Source organism: Pelophylax lessonae (genome assembly GCF_965119305.1).
Source record: "Pelophylax lessonae genome assembly, chromosome: 10".
Classification (NCBI taxonomy): domain Eukaryota; kingdom Metazoa; phylum Chordata; class Amphibia; order Anura; family Ranidae; genus Pelophylax; species Pelophylax lessonae.
In genome coordinates, this window is record NC_138777.1 from 74,716,277 (window position 1) to 74,736,610 (window position 20,334).

The 20,334-nt window shown below is 46.0% G+C and overlaps 1 protein-coding gene across 3 annotated transcripts in view; it reads left to right on the plus strand.

The window, feature by feature from the left end:
- SYT7 (synaptotagmin 7) overlaps nucleotides 1–20,334 on the plus strand; it is a 584,377-nt gene that overhangs the window by 356,029 nt on the left and 208,014 nt on the right. For all 3 annotated transcript variants that reach the window (XM_082269832.1, XM_082269833.1, XM_082269834.1), the window contains exon 3: nucleotides 12,395–12,477. In XM_082269832.1, coding sequence (XP_082125958.1) covers nucleotides 12,395–12,477 — 83 coding nt within the window. The remainder of the gene's footprint in view (nucleotides 1–12,394; nucleotides 12,478–20,334) is intronic.

Consider the following 20,334-nt stretch of genomic DNA (forward strand, 5'->3'; position numbering starts at 1 on the left):
CCTGTCACTATGGAGATCCGCCCGCTGTGTTTACACACAGCGGGCGGATCTCCAGACTCGATCCCCGACGATCGGGGCAGAGCAGCGGCAATCGCCGCTGCTCCTCCTTTGGCCCGACTCCCGCTGTGAATGAACACAGCGGGAGCGAGCCTCCGGCGGCGCGCGAGCGCCGCCCACAAGGGGCGGAGTCCAGCGACGTAGGTCTACGTCGCTGGACGGGATCGCGGCACTTTGCCGCAGTAGCCTCCATGTGAGCGGAGGTAAAGTGGTTAAACTGTACAGTTAGCTTTGTGCTTGGAATTCGTTTTTTATTTGACTCCTGTCACTTGCAAAGAAATGTCAAATAAATAGCATTTGGCAACCAAAGTTTAAGGAATTGACCACTTTTACCAAGCAGAGGCCTTAAAATCAATTTTAATCTGCTCTTTGCCCAGATTTCTCCATTTCAGTGATCACAGCAGTACAGCAAGGCCCGAAGCGAAAAAAAAAAAAAAAAAAAAATAGCGCAGGGCAGACATGACCATGTGAAGAGGGGAGACAGGGCAGGTGTGAGTTAAATTAAATTGTTTTGAGTTGGGGGGTATTCAGGGATTGGTGTATCAGGTTTGGGAGGGGTTGAGGTACAGTTAGGAGGGGTGGCCCCTCAGATTGGAGGTCAGTGGAAGTTCAACGGACGAAGGAAGAAGAAGCTTGGTCACCCACCTTTTTCACTGCAGAGCATCTCACCTCAGCTTCCCTGGTCTGGGATGGCGGATTTGGACGTTTTGCTGGAGCAAATCAAGGCCGCTGCTGCGGTGAAGGGGACTGAGTGGCTCCGGTCCCAGGTCTCCACGTTGATGGGGGTTCAGGACTCTGCACAGGATTCGGAGGGGCTTGCGGTCCCGCGGGCTCGGCGGTCACGGCCGCCGGAGCGTTTTTCACCGGACCCTTCCCCTCGAGCTCAGCGTCATCCTAGGAGCCCCGACAGGGACCCTTCAGGGCCGCCGGCTAAGCGTACTCCTGCTGCGGCCGTGCGCGCCTCTGGGAGGAATCCTCTGCATGGACGGAGCTCTGGGGGTAGTGGGGGGAGGCGGCCTTCGGTCTCTCCCCGTCCCTCTCGCCGGGGTGCTGCTGGACTGGCGGGCTCCCCTACTGGCGATGCTCCGGTCGGAGGGGTGCCTCGGCGTGGGAGCGGCTTCATGGCGGCCGGTGGCAGCAGTGATCGGCGGGACTCGGAGTCGGCCTCGGCTGGGCGCAGAGAGATGACGCGGCGGGGCAAGTCACGTGGCCGGGTCATCGGAAGTTCGGCTGGTTCACAGAGGTCTCCGTCGGGCGGAGCTGGAGTACGGGGGCGTGGACGCCTGTCGCTCGGCTCTGCAGATGGCGGGAGTGCGACACCTGGTGGACGGATGTCGGTGGTGCCCGGGGACGATCGTTCGGAAGGCGAGGTGTCCGGATCGGATGTGGAAGAGGATGTCGGTGGTCGGTCGGCGACGAGGGAGGCTGGATCGGCGGCTGGGGGCGCCCCCCCTGGGCAGACAGGTGAGGTCACGATTCCTTCTCTGGCTTTGTCTGATTTGCGGGGCTTGTTTGATGTGGGGGGTGGGAGTGCTGGAGGGGCTCGGGGGGTGGGGGTGTCCCGGCCAGTGGGGGCGGGGACCCCGGAAGGGGGTGATGATGGGGGTTTGAGGGGCTTCCTCCTGGGTCTACGGGACCTCTTGGGGCGTTTGCCCCCGGGGGACGGGGGCCGCTTGTCTCCAACGGCGGCTTGGGTGCCTCCGGCGGGGGGCTCGGGCGCGGAGCCGGGGGGGGCCCCGGGGCTGGCGGGGCCGTCTTCCACGGGGCTAGTTGCGGGGGGGGCTGGGGCCCCTCCCCAGGTTGTTGGTGCGCCGGCAGTGGTGGCAGTGACGGCCGGGGCGGCGGGGGACAAGACCGGGACGGCGAAGGAGGGGAAGGCGGACGCTGTTCGCCTGGACGATTCAGCGAAAGGTGAGGTATATGTTTGTTTTGAGGGCCCATTGGGGGCACATTTGAAGCAGGAAGTCCGGGAGAAGATCTGGAAGGGTGAGTACGTGGAAATCTTCACGCTGTTGCCCCTCGAGAAGTTTCACCTGGACAGGGTTAAACCGGAGGAGCGCAAGAAGGAGGACGAGGAGGCGCGACGCTATCGGCTTATCCCTCGGACCTTCGCCAATTGGCTGCAGGCCTTTGCCATTCTGGCGGGCGTCATAGGGGAAAAGGCGCCGGAAAACTGCTCGGCCCTGTTCTGCTACATGGACGCTGTAGGGGAAGCCTATCGGGTTTACGGGGGGTCGGCCTGGCTGCGGTACGACGAACAGTTCCGGCAGCGGAAGGCGGTTAGGCCGTCCTTGCGGTGGGACCACAAGGACATCAGCCTGTGGATGCGGCTCATGTCGTCTGCGAAGGCTCCGAATCAGTTTTTTCCAGGGGGGCCGGTGGTTCTGCGACCCCGGGACAGCCGGCCGCAAAGAGGAGGGGTTTCTGCTGGCAATTTAATGAGGGTTCCTGTAAGTTCGGTGGCACATGTCGCTTCAAACATGAATGCTCCGGTTGCGGAGGTTCCCATTCCTTGGCTCGGTGTTTTAAGTCCGGAAAAGGGCGGTCCGGAGAGCCTTCGCACAAAGGGGACGACGCCGGTGAGGGTGGAAAGGCTGCGGCCTTTTCTAGATAGGTACCCCGATAGGGCGGCTGCCCGACTTCTGGGGGAGGGTTTTGCGGTGGGTTTTCGTATCCCTTGCTCTTTGGCCTCGGTGCCGCCGGTGGCGAGGAATTTGCGTTCGGCATTGCGCCACCCTTTGGTGGTGTCGGATAAGTTGCACAAGGAAGTGGCTCTCGGTCGCATGGCGGGCCCGTTTTCGGAGGTGCCGGTGCGTGACTTGGTGGTTTCGCCGTTGGGGGTGGTTCCCAAGAAGGAACCCAACAAGTTTCGCCTCATTCACCACCTCTCCTTCCCAAAGGGTGGGTCTGTGAATGACGCCATCGACCCGGATGCCTGTACGGTGTCTTACATTTCCTTTGACGCCGCGGTGGCCTGGGTGCGACATTATGGGCGGGGGGCCTTGATGGCCAAATCGGACATTGAGGCGGCGTTCAGGTTGCTCCCGGTTCACCCGGACAGTTTTCGATTGCTGGGCTGCCGGTGGCAAGGGGCGTATTATGTGGATCGCTGCCTTCCTATGGGCTGCTCCATATCGTGCGCGCTGTTTGAGACCTTCAGTTCCTTTGTGGAGTGGGTGGTTCGGGAGGTTTCCGGTGTGAATTCGGTGATCCACTATTTGGACGACTTTCTGTGTGTGGGCCCGCCCTCTTCCAACGGGTGCGCGATCCTGCTTGCCACGTTGCAGCATGTGGCCGGGAGCTTCGGCATTCCGTTGGCCCCCGACAAGACGGAAGGCCCGACCACGGTGCTCAGCTTCCTGGGCATTGTCGTGGATTCGGAGGCCATGGAGTGTCGCCTACCGGAGGATAAATTGGGGGCTTTGAGAGCTGAAATTGAAGGGGTGCTGGGTTTGCGCAAGATTCAGTTGCGCAGCTTGCAGTCGTTGCTGGGTAAATTGAATTTTGCCTGCCGCATTATGCCCATGGGCCGGGTTTTCTGCCGACGGCTGTCGGCGGCGACTTCGGGGGTGAAGTTGCCCACTCACTTCGTCAGGCTCAACAGGGAACACAGGGATGACTTGCGTCTGTGGCACGGTTTTTTGGCCACATACAATGGTAGATCCTTGTGGATGGCCGGGCCGATCAGCAACTTTGATTTGGAACTGTTTACCGATGCTGCTGGTTCGGCGGGGTACGGGGCTTTTCACCGGGGGGCGTGGAGCGCCGCCCCTTGGCCGGGGGCATGGCAGGCAGCGGGGCTGGTCAGCAACTTGGTGTTGCTGGAACTGTTCCCGGTGGTGGTGGCCCTGGAGATTTGGGGGGCGGAGTTCAGGAACCTGAAGGTTCGCCTCCATTGCGACAATCTCGGGGTGGTTCAGGTGATCAACCGCGCGTCGGCTTCGTCTCAGCCGGTGGTGCGCCTCCTCAGGTATTTGGTTTTGCGGTGTCTACGGTTGAATGTTTTCCTGTACGCTGTGCACATTCCGGGGGTTAAGAATGATATTGCTGACGCGCTGTCTCGTTTTCAGTGGGACAGGTTCCGGGAGTTGGCACCGGCAGCGGAGCAACGCGGAGTCACGTGTCCGGAGTGGCTATGGGGGATTGCCTTGGGGTCCTCGCTGGATGGATCAGGAAGTCGGTGAGCGAGTCCACGTGGTCGGCTTATTGCAAGGTATGGTTGGAGTGGCTGGAGGTGTTGCGGGTGGCATCGGTGGATCCTCTGGGTCCGGAGGTCAGGTGGGTGTTACTTTCTTTTGTCTCTGATCATTTTGAGAGGGGCGCGTCGGCTTCCGCTGTGGCTCGCAAGTTGTCCGGCTTGGCCTTTCTGTTTAAATTTCTGGGTTGTCAGGATTACACGAAGGACTTCGTGGTGAGACAAGCGTTACGGGGCTATTCCAGGGCTTATCGGAGGAGGGACACTAGGCGCCCGGTGTCCTTCGCTCTTTTGCAGGACGTCTGCCGGCAATTGGGGGAGCACTGCGCCTCGAGTTACGAGGTGGTGTTGTTTAAGGCGGCCTTTTCTCTCGCTTTTTTCGGGGCTTTCCGGATTGGGGAATTGGTCAGCTCCTCCCGGACGGTGCCGGGGGGCCTATTGGGTCAGGATGTCTCTGTCGGTCGGGAGGGGGTTACTATCCTCCTTCGACGGTCCAAAACGGACCAGAGTGGCAAGGGGGTCCGTGTCCGGTTGTTCGCGGTGCCGTCTTCACCGCTGTGCCCGGTAGGGGCGGTTCGGGATTACTGGGCAATCCGCCCTTCGCGGCCCGGTTCATTTTTAATGCATGCGGACGGGTTGTCGTTATCCCGTTTTCAATTTGTATCGGTGTTCAGAAGGTGTGTGGGCTCTTTGGGTTTGGATGCCAGTAGGTTTGCATCTCATTCCTTTCGGATCGGGGCGGCCACTGAGGCTGCACGCTGGGGATTGAACGACGATGCGGTCAAACGCATTGGGCGCTGGGAGTCTAGGAGGTTCTTGTTGTACGTTCGTCCACAGCTGTTGGTGTAGGGTATGTAAGGGGGGTGGTTTTTGTCGCTGGGGGGGTGTGGGCCCGGCTGGTTATCTGATTATTGGTTGGTTTTTCTTTTCCTTTTGTCCCCTTTCTTGTAGGTTTGGAACCCTGCCTTGTTTGGATCGTGGGACACTCGTATGTTTTCTGGGGGGCCCGGAGAGCTGATGTGCGTCCTAATGGTAGACAGCTTGGTTTTTCTCGGCACGAGGCTTGTGTCAGGTGGCTGGGGGTGCCGGGGCTTACTTGGGGCAGGGTCCTTCCCGAAGTGCATCGTTTCGCCCGGTTGGACAGGCAGCCAGATGTTTTGGTGCTGCATGCCGGGGGCAACGATTTGGGGGCCAGGTCCGCGCGGGCCTTGATCAGGGACATAAAGTTGGATTTCCTTAGGCTGCGCACGGCTTTTCCGGCGCTGCTTGTAGTTTGGTCGGATATGGTGGCCCGCACGTCCTGGCGCATGGCCAGGTCGGTTGCGCGCCTTAATAAGGCTCGGATTAAGTTGAACAAGGAAGTGGGGCGCTTTGTGTGTCGGAATGGGGGGTTGGTGGTTCGCCACCTGGAGTTGGAAGTGGACACATGGCGGTATCTGCGGGATGATGGAGTCCACCTCAATGCGGTGGGTATAGATTTATGGGCCCTGGGATTACAGGATGGGATCCAGCGAGCCTTGAGGGTTTGGAGGGGCACGCAAGGGTAAGGTGTCACCCTTGGGTGCTGGTGGCGTTTTGTTGGTCTTTGCTGGCGGGGGAGGTGAACAGTTTAGGATAAGGGTATGGTTGGGACTCATCGTTGGTATGGGTCCCTATGGTGCATTCCATTTAATGTCAGTTTAAATGGAATTCAAAATGGTGGCACTGCGGGGAGTGGTTTGTCTCCGAGCCGGTGACGCGGCTGGAGGCCTATCAGGGCACAGGTCCCGCAGTGCAGGATTTGGAATTATTTGGAGGAGCCTCAAAGACCAACAGGCCTAATGACTGATTGTTTTATGTTTGTAAGGAATGTTTTTTCTCCTTATGTTAATTTTAAGGTAAAAGGGTTAATAAAATGGCTGCTGTGGCCAATTAACTCCAAGCACGGTGTGGTCTCAATTATTTAGGTAAAGGGAAAGGTTTATGGCATGGGGGTGGAGCCTTTGGCTTTAAGCAGCCTAAGAGTTTGGGGGTGACATCTATTCTACATTGGTCAAGCAAGGCCCGAAGCGAAAAAAAAAAAAAATAAAAAATAGCGCAGGGCAGACATGACCATGTGAAGAGGGGAGACAGGGCAGGTGTGAGTTAAATTAAATTGTTTTGAGTTGGGGGGTATTCAGGGATTGGTGTATCAGGTTTGGGAGGGGTTGAGGTACAGTTAGGAGGGGTGGCCCCTCAGATTGGAGGTCAGTGGAAGTTCAACGGACGAAGGAAGAAGAAGCTTCCCACCCACCCTCCCTAATTTCTGGGACTGTTATGGTTGATTTTGATTCATGTCTTTTGTGCTTTCTGTCCTTTCTGGGGGAATTTTATATTGTCATGGCAGCTGGGCGTTTTGTTGGTCTTTGCTGGCGGGGGAGGTGAACAGTTTAGGATAAGGGTATGGTTGGGACTCATCGTTGGTATGGGTCCCTATGGTGCATTCCATTTAATGTCAGTTTAAATGGAATTCAAAATGGTGGCACTGCGGGGAGTGGTTTGTCTCCGAGCCGGTGACGCGGCTGGAGGCCTATCAGGGCACAGGTCCCGCAGTGCAGGATTTGGAATTATTTGGAGGAGCCTCAAAGACCAACAGGCCTAATGACTGATTGTTTTATGTTTGTAAGGAATGTTTTTTCTCCTTATGTTAATTTTAAGGTAAAAGGGTTAATAAAATGGCTGCTGTGGCCAATTAACTCCAAGCACGGTGTGGTCTCAATTATTTAGGTAAAGGGAAAGGTTTATGGCATGGGGGTGGAGCCTTTGGCTTTAAGCAGCCTAAGAGTTTGGGGGTGACATCTATTCTACATTGGTCATGAGGCATTTAGAAAACTGATGTGTGTCTTGCAGTTGGCAGCCTGTCTACTCATGTTATTGAGCAAATGGGGGAGGGGCACTAGACAGGTTTGTCACAATATGTGAGAATAAAAAAATAAAAGCTGTAAACCAAAGGCTTGAAGGAACAGGGTTTTCATACAGGGAATTATTTATAAAATCTAGGGTTGATAAAAATAGGAGCAAATGTGGAACACATGTATCAATCATTCGGGTTATTTGTTTCATCTGACAAATTAAATATAAATTATTGGTTTAGGGGAATTCCTCATTTTATGCGTTATTTTTACAAATCAGCCCATAACAGTCTTGAGGGACTCTTGTCAATATTTTGTAAGATGACTTCTTGCATTCATTAGAAACATTTTTGGTAATTGGTTACAAGTTGAATTTATTCCACCATGTTTTGGGTTACAAGGTGTTCCCATTGTTCAGAAGCTATACAGACCCATTGTCAGTGTTTCAGACTGTACAGTTTTCTTGTGTTTATTTTAGTTTTCCACAAAACAGATTTAAAATAATCAAAGCAGATGTAGAAATATTATGTACAGGTCTAAAAATCAATCTGTTTTGGGCCTTTTTCTTGTTTTTAAATCACACTATAATAAAATAACAGAGTGGGCAACGACGTGGCAAATGAGGTTTAATGTGGAGAAGTGTAAGGTTTTGCACTTGGGGACTAAAAACATAAAAGCACAATACACTTTAGAGGGGGAACCTTTGGGGGAATCAAAAATGGAGAAAGATCTGGGAGTCTTGGTTGATGATAGACTAAGCAATAGCATGCAATGTCAAGCGGCATCTGCCAAAGCGGGCAGAATATTAGCATGCATAAAGAAAGGGATGTATTCCAGAGATAAAACTGTAATCCTTCCACTTTATAAAACTCTGGTCCGACCACATCTGGAGTATTCTGTCCAGTTCTGGTCGCCAGTCCTCAGGAGGGATGTGTTGGAGCTGGAGAGAGTCCAAAGAAGGGCAACTAAACTAATTAGGGGATTGGAGGACCTTAATTATGAAGAGCTTCTGCAATCGCTTGATTTATTCTCCCTGGAGAAGAGACGCCTGAGAGAGGACATGATAGCAATTTATAAATATCTCAATGGTGATCTCAGCATAGAAAAAAAACTATTTAGTCGAAAGGATTGCATGAGGACTCGAGGGCATACAATGCGATTAGAGGAGAAGCGTTTTAACCTCAGGCAACGTGGGGGGTTCTTTACTGTAAGGGCTACAAGATTGTGGAATTCTCTACCATAAGAGGTGGTTTCTGCGGGAGGTATGGTGGCTTTCAAAAGACTCTTAGACGTACATCTCAATGATCAGAACATTCAGGGGTATGAGAGATGATTACGGCCACACACACCTACACAGGTTGAACTGGATGGACTATTGTCTTTATTCAACCTCACCTACTATGTAACTATGTAACTATGAAACAATTCCCCCCACTCAAAAAAAAAAAGTTCCTACAACTTAATTACTTTTAATATCTATCTATGCTCTTAGCTTTTAACATAAACCTCTCCTCTAATAGTAAATACAGAGTTTTTAATAGGCCCTATTGTAACCATGTACTGACATCTGCCAATTTGAGCAAATATTGCATATTGTGCCCATCACCAATCAGTTTTACCTTTGCGTATCTGCATACTCATTTGATGTACCTGCATGTTTATTGTACTTACCTTCAATAAATGTAGTATTATGTTTACCCTTCTAGTCCGTGGCTCTGTGTGTTACACCTCATTTAAAGTCCCAGGGTGAATTTTGTCTTTTTATGTAATTATTAACTTACAGAGGGGCTGAATTCAAAGACACCCTGAAAATCAAACTGAAAAAAAAAAATGACGCAGCAGGCTAATCCATTTTGCTGAAATTTCAGTTCAGCAACCTAAAATGGTACTCGGTAGTATGTATGGCCCCCACGTGCTTAAATCAATGCCTGACAACATTGGGCATGGTTCTAATGAGACCATGGATGGTGTCCTGAAGTATTTCCTCCCACATCTGGACCAGGGCATCACAGAGCTCCTGAACAGACTGAGGTGCAACCTGGCGGCGTCGGATGGTTCGAATCATAATGTCTCCAGCGATGTTCTATTGGATTCAGGTCAGGAGAGCATGGGGGTTATTGAATGGTATCAATTCCTTCACCCTCCAGGAACTGGCTGCATACTCTCCCCAAATGAGGCCGGGCATTGTCGTGCACCATGAGCAACCCAGGACCCACTACACCAGCGTAGGGTCTGACAATGGGTCCAAGGATTCCATCCCAATACACAATGGCAGTCAGGGTGCCATTGTGTAGCCTGTAGAGGTCTGTGCATCCCTCAATGGATATGCCTCCCCAGACCATCACTGACCCACCACCAAACCAGTCATGCTGAATAATGTTATAGGCAGTATAATGTTCTCCATGGCTTCTCCAGATCCTTTAACGTCTGTCACATGTGCTCAGGGTGAACCTGCGCTTATCTGTAAAAAAGCATAGGGTGCCAGTGGTAGACTTGCCAATTCTGGTGTTCAATGACAAATGCCTATCAAGTGCCACGCTGACGGGCGGTGAGAACAGTGAACACTAGAGGAGGTCGGGCCCTGAGGCCACCCTCATGAAGTCTGTTCCTCATTGTTTGGTCAGAGACATTCACACCAGCGGCCTGCTGGAGGTCATTTTGTAGGGCTCTGGCAGGGCTCATCCTGTTCCTCCTTGCACAAATGAGCAGATACCGGTCCTGCTGTGCTGATGGGTTAAGGACCTTCTACGGCCTTGTCCAGCTCTTCTAGAGTAACTGCCTGTCTCTTGGAATCTCCTCCATGCTCTGGAGACTGTGCTGGGTAACACAGCAAACCTTCTGCCAATGGCATGTATTGATGTGTCATCCTGGAGGAGTTGGACTGCCTGTGCAACCTCTAAAGGGTCCAGGTATCGCCTCATGCTACCAGTAGTGACACTGACCCTAGCCAAATGCAAAACTAGTGAAAAACAGTCAGAAAAGATGAGTAAGGAAAAAAAATGGCAGTAGCTTCCACATTTAAAACCGTTCCTGCTTTGGAGGTCATCTCATTGTTGCCCATCTAGTGCACCTGTTGTAAATTTCATTAACACCAAAGCAGCTGAAACCGATTAACAACCTCCTCTGCTACTTAACTGACCAGATAAATAACCTAGAAGTTTATTTGACTTGATGCTATACTCTGATTAAAAAGTGTTTATTTCATTTTTTTTTTTTAGCAGTGTATATATTTTAATTGTTTATTTTAACAACTTACAAAATTCAAAGTGAGTGAACAGAAGAAAATCTAAACCAAATCAATATTTGGTGTGACTACCCTATGGCTTCATCATCAATTCTTCTAGGTACACTTGCACACAGTTTTTGAAGGAACTTGGCAGGTAGTTTGTTCCAAACAGCTTTGATAACTAACCACAGATCTTCTGTGGATGTAGACTGCCTCAAATCCTTCTGCCTCGTCATGTAATATCAGCCAGACTTTGTGGGATCCAAACCATCACTACCAGGACTCCTGGTTCTTCTTTTATGCTGAAGATAGTTCTTAATGACGTTGCTGCATGTTTAACCACTTGCCGACCGCCGCAAGTACATATACTGCGGCGGTCAGACCCTCACAGGCAAAGTGACGTACCGGTACGTCACTAGCCTGTGAGGCTCTGGGGAGCGAGCGTGCGCCGCCGGAGGGGCGCGCTCCCACTCCCGCGCGGTCACGGACCCCCCCCCGCGCGTGTGAGCGGCGGACCCGATGTCCGCCGCTCACTCACGATCGTCCATGACAACGGAAGAAAGGCAGGCGGCTAGTGTAAACAAACCGCCTGTCATTCTCCCCTGTGTAGAAACAGTGATCATACGGTTCTACTATGTAGGACCGTTGATCATTGTTCCTACACTTCAAGCCACAGCCAATCACAGTTAGAATCACGCCCCTAGGGACACACACAGCCCCTCCCTCTCAAATAAAGTTAACCCCTTCACTACCAGTGTATTTTTACAGTAAAAGTGCATATGTATAGCACTGATTACTGCAGTAATGTCACTGGTAACTACAAAAGTGTCAAAAATGTCAGTCAAGGGTCCGATCTGTCCGCCCCAATGTTGCAGTACCGCAAAACAAAATCGCAGATCGCCGCCATTACACGTTAAAAAAAAAAAACAACAAAAATGACAAAAATCTTTCCCTTTGTTAGTAAACGCAATAAATTTTGCGCAAACCAATCAAAATACGCTTTTTGCGATTTTTTTTTTACCAAACATATGTAGCATAAAACAAATTGGCTGAAAATGTTAAAAAATTTTGATTTTTACATTTTCTGGGGGGGAATTTCATATAAAAAAATGTGAAAAATATTGTTATTTTTGCAAAATTGACGCATTTTTTTTGTTTATAGCGCATGATCAAAAAATCGCACAGGTGATCAAATACCACCAAAAGAAAGCTCTGTTGGTGGGAAAAAAAGGACGTCAAATTCGTTTAGGTACAGCATCGCACGACCGCGCAATTGTCCGTTAAAGTCACGCAGTGCCGAATCGCAAAATACCCCCTGGTCAGGAAGGGGGTAAAATCTTCCGGGGCTTAAGTGGTTAAGGTCATTGTCCTGCAGAATAAATTTAAGGCCAATCACATGCCTCTGATGGTATGGCATGTTGCATAAACGTGTGCAGCTTTAGGATGTTTATCAGAACCTGCTGGTACGGCCTGAACCCTGTTACATAAGTTTGCTTTGCTTACCTTGCTTAGCTTTCGGGCAGTGGGGAAAGCACAATAAACACTTTGCATAAGGGCATTTCTGTCAAATTAACTTTCAAGAGTACATATGTAGGATTAGGTTCAGTTTAGAGTTTCAGGTGAGAATATTGTTAGATTTATTATTTAATATACTGTAGATTAGAGGCCGGGTACACAAAGGTATACAATTCAGCATCAGCTTTGACATGAGAATGCCCCACAATTGGTATTTTTTACAATTACTGCTGTTGTTCTGTATATGTTTGCTTATTAAGATCATCCACCACCAGTGACCCATTTTCATATTAGGAAGTTTTACTAATTAGAGTTTTATTTTTTTAATGACTTTATTTTGTAAAAGGTGTTTTTTTCTTTAGGCTACTTCATTAATGCACTCTTGTATGACATGTCCAATGTAAGATGGAAATATAACTTCTTCCTCAAGAGATACCATTGTTTTTCGTTTTAGCCTTGTTTGTTAAAGTTTTCTATGAACTCATTTTGATGGAATATTTACTGAAGATATTGTTCTTGCACTTTCTCTAGGGGAAACGCTACAAAAATTCTCTGGACAATGTGGGGACTCCTGACTCTAGCCGTGGTATCCGCAACGAGAAGAAGGCTTTAAAGTAAGTATGAGTATATACTGGAGGAATTTTAAAATGGTGCCTTTAAAATCCAAAGGAAACCTTTATAGGAAACCAGACAAAGATTGTTCTCTAGCATGAATAATTTCCCAGTCACAGGCTGTGGACCAAACCTAAATGTCTTTCCCTCTTGTGTTAAAGTAGCGCCCTCCCTCACCATGTTGTAACCATGGAGTAACCATGTTGCATTAAGGCAAGCTTGAATATTAATTCACATGAAATATTTTAGCTGCATACCATGTCATTTTTTTCCTTCAATGTCTCAGAACAATACATTTTAACACCCTACCCATGTAAACAGAACAGATGAACGCAACTCTCCATAAAATACTCCTTTTTAATCAACTTCAGCGCTACATTAAAGTATACTTTAACTGACTTCCTGGTATTAGGTCACTATCGGAATATAAACACCTTCAGTAACATATAAACTGCATCGTGGAACACTTAAGAGGCGTGCTTTTTAATCTGAATAAAAGGACAAAATCTCATGCAAACTTAAAGCCCGTATTTTGCCATTTGGAAAACACAGCAAGAAAAGAGGATCGGGAACTAATTTTTATTGCGTGAAACCATTTTGGAGCTTTCTATATTCTTTGGCACTTTTCTTTTCTTCTTGCACTGTCGCTGTTCTTCTCCGCCCCTCTCAACAGGTGTTTCTTTTCTCGCCTATTTAAGGAAAATTTGACTGAAATCGATCACAGAAAAAAAGGCTTTTTGTCTCAGCATTTTCCACTGAGACCTTTTGTTTCCTCCCTTGTGAACGCAACATAAATGTCTTGTTATCTTTCTCCACACTGAGTACAGTACAAAGTATTTAATCAGCTTTTGTCTAATCTTGGCTGATTCCACTTTTCCCGGCTATACACATATGGATGTTTATATTTCGCACATAATGGGTTTTGATTAAATGATATTAAAATGCTCTATAATATTATACTGGAGGAGATGTAAATTTGCTTCCATCTGCCACATCATTCTTAGGACCTTTTGTTCAATTGCCTGCAGAAACATGCTTTATTATTAAAGGCACACTAACCAGTCCACTATTTATCAATCAGAGACAGACATTCTCCTACCAAGAGTGCCTTAGGTGGCATCTTCCAAGGGCAAAATTAGCTGAGGTTCTTACTGTGCCTCATGGACATCTGCCCTTGTTAGCATAGACATATACTAAAAATATATGCAGCTGTGAGAAAAAATGGGCTTATTTTTAAGAGGAGGGGAAGCATTAAATCAGCTGAATCAGGCAAACATAATATAGCAAGGCTTCTGAAATTCAGAGTTTGTGGTTGTCTACTCATCTTTATTTTTCCTCTTTTTCTTCCTATACAGTATATCCAACTGCAGAATATTGACTCTTTCCATTTAGGTCATGCCCTGCTGTGATATAACTTGCATGTTTCTCTCTTTGGACCATGCCCTTAGGTTATTACATTGCAATTTTTGTGACACTTAACAGAATATAGCAGGAGGAGATAGGAGAAAAGTGCCCCTGACATAATTTAATCAGGGCTATGCAACTCTATAGACTTCTAGATCATTTAATGTCTAGGAGTACCTTTAGAAATAATGGCATTTGACCTATTGAGGAATGCTAAATGATTGTATACTGTAGTCAACATGGAATGATGATGGATGTAGTCAGCCTCACTATGTGTGTGAACAATATTTGCCCCCAAGCCATTCAAATACTGTACATGCCTAAATACACCTATGGGCAAAATTGAATATTACCCCGTTGTGCATGCTAGCACATTATGACAGATTTAAGCCGGCCATACATGGATCAAAATTTGGCTGCTTCAGCAAGCCCTGTCAGGCTTTTCACAATCGATTAGTGCCACCAGCTATAGCCAACGACACTTGCTGGTGCATTCTGATGGCAAGATGCCCCCTCACTTTTAAAATGCAATAACTTAGCAGGAAGGATTCTCCCATCCACAACAAGTGGTTGAATGAAAAAAAAAAAGACTATTGTTTGGGCTGCCTTACCTTTTAAATAGTGCCCCCTCCAGCTCTGAGTTGTCACCACTCCCTGCACTTCCATCTTCACCCAATCTTGCTTCTGGGTTCACACTCTTTAGCCACTTGAATGGCCAGGTTGCGATGACATCATTTCTGCGCGTGTTGACTCTTCTGTCTAGCACTGAGCCGCATACAGGCAGCCCATATTAGTGACTAGACATGCATCGGCTGTATGGGTTTTCCTGCACAGTTGGACAGATACGCATGGATGGGTGCATAGACCCTGACACAGAGCCTGTACATCCAGGGCCATGCACCCATCCCTGCGTTTCTGTCAAACATGGTTGTGTGGGTAGGTCTGTAGAGCCAATGCGTGTCCAATTATTAATATGGACTGTCCGCACACAGCTCAGAGCTATAACAGAAAAGTAAACAAGGGGATCTTCATGCTGTATGGGGAGTGCTTGTGTGAGTGAAGTTGGTCATAGATGGGTAGAATTTTGAGCAAAAATTCTTAGCAAAAAGATTTTCCAAGATAGTTTGTTCGTTGTACTCATTAGTGGGTCAAACGGATAATCGTTCTCAACTGCAGTGATGAGAAAATTTAAAGGAGCAGGATGGAAAAATGTTCTCAAACAAACAAACATTGTTTTAGTTCCATTCATTCCAAAATCGATTGTTAAAAGCAAACATAATCTTTTAGGCAACATTTGAAAGTTATGAGAATATTCTGCGAAATTTCTGACTTATTTTCTTAAGACTTGGCCTAAGAATTTTGTTTGAAATTCTATCCTCCTATGGCCAGCTTGAGTCCTTATTGTCATTTTATGTAGAGATTTGTAGATTAGCCATTAAAAGTAGGACAGGTTGCCTATTATAACCTCCTAACCTGTGTTGAAATAAGATTTTGGCCACTCAGGGATTGGATTGTTTCAGTCAGCTGACTCATAGATGTTCATTGTAAAAAGGTGAAGCAAAAACAACCAATGCAGAGTAGGCTACAGAGCTTGCACATACAATCAGCAAATATGGCTGCCCCCATGTATACAAATGAATACAAACTTTACATAGAAATGTTTTTTTTAAAAGATTAACACACATTAAAAAGATTATTTCCAGTACATCAAACTGATCTAAAAATTTACTAGGGTCATTGGTTCGTATCCCAGCAATGGCACTACCTGCATAGATTTTGCATGCTCTCCCTGTACTTGCGTTGGTTTCTTTTGGGTACTCGGGTTTCCTGCCACACTCCAAAGACATGCTGGTAGTTTAATTATTTCCTGTCTGAATTGGCCCTAGTATTTGTATGCATGAATCTGAGCTAGGGACCTACATTTTTAAGTTTCTTGAGGGCAGGGACTGATGTGAATGTACAGTATACTGTATGTGTAAAGCACGGCGTACATTGATGGCGCTATATAAGTACCTGTGCTAAAGAAATAAACCATATATTCCCATTTATGTCCCACACATATGTCTGAGTTCCTCTCCTTCATACAATTGCCAATATACCAGCAAAAAAAAGAAGAATGTTATGACTATGAACAAGGGAGATATATATCTCACTGTTCTCCTCTTCATAAAAATGTGTTGTTGCTGTTGAGTTTTCACAGTTGCAGTGAAATATCCTCTGGCAAAGCAGTGAGTTGTTTAAGAGAATAAATTGTGCAGAGGATTTAGAAAGAATAACTGTACTCTGAATTGTCATAAGTATGAAAGGATAATCTATCCAGATTTTAAATTTAATGCAATGCTCTGTATGAGCAGTGATATTCTATGGGCACAGCAGCATCCTCTGCCTTTAGTGGAAAACTGTCCATATAGTTGTGCCAATCTATTTCAACTCATTTTGACTATCAGATCCATAGTGCATTGCTTTTATGAATACTGTCTCACTTTGGGCAGTAGTGATTTGTACAAGCACCACATGCATTTTGCAGTACAACAGCATCAGCCATCCCAGTTTTTAGTATGCAGGCAGATATCTATGGGAGTCAGTGGCACATCAGAAAAGGCTTGATTTCCATCAGATTAGTCCTAAAGAAAACTAATCTGCTTGATAATAAGAGCTTGGATGGACAAAATTCAAGATAACCATTGGATTAACAACACTGGTGGGAGTCATGGTAATGACTGAGACAAATTTATATTTGTAGTAAATAAAATAAATCAAATCACTCTATTGATAGAGGAGACACCATTCAAAGGAAGTTTTCTGCCTGCTAATCACCAGAGGTATTACTCTTCTCTTAAACGTTAGTTGGAAATCACTCTAAATTTCTCTGTGGTTTCACTTTATCTGCTAATGTTGTTCTGACAATCAAATTCTCTTTATTTTTTAGGAAGAGCTTTACAGTGGTGGTAAACCCTCACATGTACCCAGTAAAGAACTAACATTGGGCAATACACAGATATGAAACAAGCTATTCTACATAAGTTGTAGCTGTGTATCTACAGCCATTTCTTATGTATGAACAAATTGTGTAATCCCCTAGGGGTGGGACTTTAAAGGCAACTCGAAAAATAGAAGAATGTTTTACTGTTGTTCATAAATTTTATTTAAATATGCAAAAAGAGAACATACAAAGGTAATAATGGTAGTACAATAGGTATATGATAAAAATTGGCAAAACTGATGGATAAAAATATGCAAATGCACTCAACCATCTACTCCAGGTTTTATCCAACGTTTCGAGGTAAAAACCTCTTCCTCAGGGATTGTCTCAGAGACATCCACTGCTGGGAGAGGTTTGCTTAACAGCTACCATCTAAGCGAGATGTGATTGGCCTCTACCCGACTGGCTAAGCACTTTTTGGACTCCAGTTGCGACATTTGTTTCTGGGACGCACAACTCTCCTGTTCCATCTCCTCCGGCACTATATTGGTTCTATATTCATATAGACCTTACTTGCAAAAACTACCATTCTTTGTGGGTGTTATACAAAACTCCTTGTTTTTAGCTAGCGGCAAAACTACCGTATATGTTCATATGCTAAACCAATCATAAATAACTACCTCCAGCACAATCCCCGAGGAAGAGGTTTTTACCTCGAAACGTTGGATAAAACCTGGAGTAGATGGTTGAGTGCATTTGCATATTTTTATCCATCAGTTTTGCCAATTTTTATCATATACCTATTGTACTACCATTATTACCTTTGTATGTTCTCTTTTTGCATATTTAAATACAATTTATGAATAACAGTAAAACATTCTTCTATTTTTCGAGTTGCCTTTAAAGTCCCACACAATTTGTTCAAATTTACCTGGGATGTGGCACTCTCATTGAGGAACACAGCGGGAACACACCCCTAAGCCATTTCTTATGTAGATAATTCTGAAAACACAAACAGGAAAGGATTTCTACTTAGTTCTAGGAGCAGGGATTTGGGGATCTGAAGTCTTCTCAGAGCTGACAGGTCTGAGCACTGATTGGAGGAAAGAACCACCCCCCCTCTTCACACATTATGGAGAACAAGCACAGCTGTGGATATAAGTCACAGGATGAATGCTTCAGCTCCCTCTTCCATCACCATTTTAACTCTTGGTGTTGAGAAGAGCTGCCAGAAGTAGCCTATGATGATAACAGAGAAACCAGGCAGCAAAGAAAAATGACACTCCTTGCTTTGGAGAGAGACAAATACAAAGTAGGATAAGCTTTTTTTCATATTTCACATCTGAGGTTTACAACCACTTTAATTTTGTTACTTTAACTGAGTAAACCAAATAATTTGAAGGACGCTTCAGCACTTTATTGTTCATCCAATCAGGGCTGTCTTTAACACAGGGCAAAAGGGGCGGCTGCCCTGGGCCCATTCATTGTTGTGGGGCCCAAAGCAGCTGCCCCTTGAGCCCGCACTGCCTGCAATTAGTTGATAAGTGGATTTGGGTGGGCCCAAGAAAATATTTGCCCAGGGTCCAATCAATATTAAAGACGGCCCTGCATCCAATAACTGACTTTCAGGTTGTAGTGTAAGTTGTTTAGTGAGCAAATTAATACTGTTACTTATGTGACAGCATTATTTACTAGTTAAATTTGGCTCAACATATTATTTTAACATTCTTGTCCTCCAAATATTATTGGCTTGCTGTATATGGATTTGGATGTTTTTTTTGCTTATTTTTTGTTTTTTGCATTGAAAATAGAATCATTATTTGGTCTCCATCTGTAAACCTAGGCCTCATTCCATCCTTGACAGCACTGTATTATGTGTTTACTTTGACGGACACTTTACCCTAAAAGCTGGGTTGAAATTGTCTTGTAATGCATTCATCGTGCTTAATGTAAAAGCTTTTGTTATTTTTTTTATTGTGAAAAACAAATGTCAAGGTTTGTGTATTGTGGGTTTAGACATCAGGGAAGAGACAAACACTTCGAAAGTGAAAATGTGCTCTGTTCTAAGATGGTAACTGGGTTATAAAAAAATATATTGATGATTTTTAGTGAAAATAATGATTTTCAGGAAGCAAAGTGATACATAGGATAAGGACCTTAAAGGAGAATGCTTCTAAGCCCTGGTTTTATCTTGACTCATATCATAACCAAAAATCTTTCAGAAAAACAGCTACTATTCAGAGGAATCAGCTATTTATCATTGACAGGGTAAAAGGAGTGCACAAGCATGTGTTAATCTCCAAAAATAAAAAATGGTGGTTTAGAGGTTTGCTCTTGTAAGCAGGTTGATCTCATCAATGGTATTCTTTAAAGCTTAAAGTGGCTCTCGGGCACATCACTGTATTGAGATCTGGTATTTAAGGGGGCTAGGAGGGATCCTGAGTACAGAAGGTTTTTTTTTACCTTAATGCTGGGAGTGCATTAAGGGAAAAATCCTGAAGACTTTAGAACCACTTTAACTCCAGCCAAGTTGTTTCTATAGCTTTAGATTAAAAGAGTTTTAATCCGTGCCAGGCTTAGAAAAAAACTCAATCACAGATGCCTGGCAAGTTAAAGAAGATAATGCATGGCCAATTCATTTGTGGACATACAACATTACACATCTCTAGAATGTTAGTGTAGTTAAAACATAATGTTTTCCTAAATTAACACTGCCATTGTAATCAATGATCCTGGAGTGTGAGTGTGGATAATGCATTACTTTTTCACAGATAAACACTTACTGAGTTCCTACCGCCTGTCCCTACAGTGTGAGTATGAATAATGCATGGCTAAAGCCCCGTACACACGCGTCGAAAATTGGCAGGGAATTTTCGGCCAACGTCTGATCTGCCGATTTTCGGCTTGTTAGTATGATGCTTTCGAAAACCAACTCCGACTTTTCGGCCGAAAAAATCTGGTGTGCAGACTATAAAATTTTTGTTGGCCGCCAACACAACGGCCGATTTTCGTGCAGTCAGTACAGATTTCGACAGGGAAAAATCTGATGAGCAAGTCTGGGCATGCTCAGTGAAGGAAAAACACAAAGAAAACAAACCAACACATGACATCACTTCTGAAGTAGAATTTTTTGGCCGAGAAAATTTGTGTGCAGTCTAGGCACATTCCAACCAACAAAACACAACTTGGACAAAAGTCGGACAATCGGTCGGCCGATAATCGTTGCATGTGTACCAGGCTTTACTCATATATGAACAATCATACTCACTACCAATCCCCTGGATTGTGAGTGTAGCTAATGCATGTCTTATTAACAAATTACCACTCGCCTAGTATTTACCACATGTCCCTGGAGTAGGAGTGGGTGGAAATAATGCATGTCTTACTCATGCATAAGCAATAACTGAGTTCACACCACTTTTGCCTGGAGTGTGAGTGTAGATAGTGCATGGCTTATTTAAACTTAAGGAACAGGTTCAGGCAAATGAAAAATGAGTGCTTGGCAAGCATTGTAATGCTATGCATGAAGCAC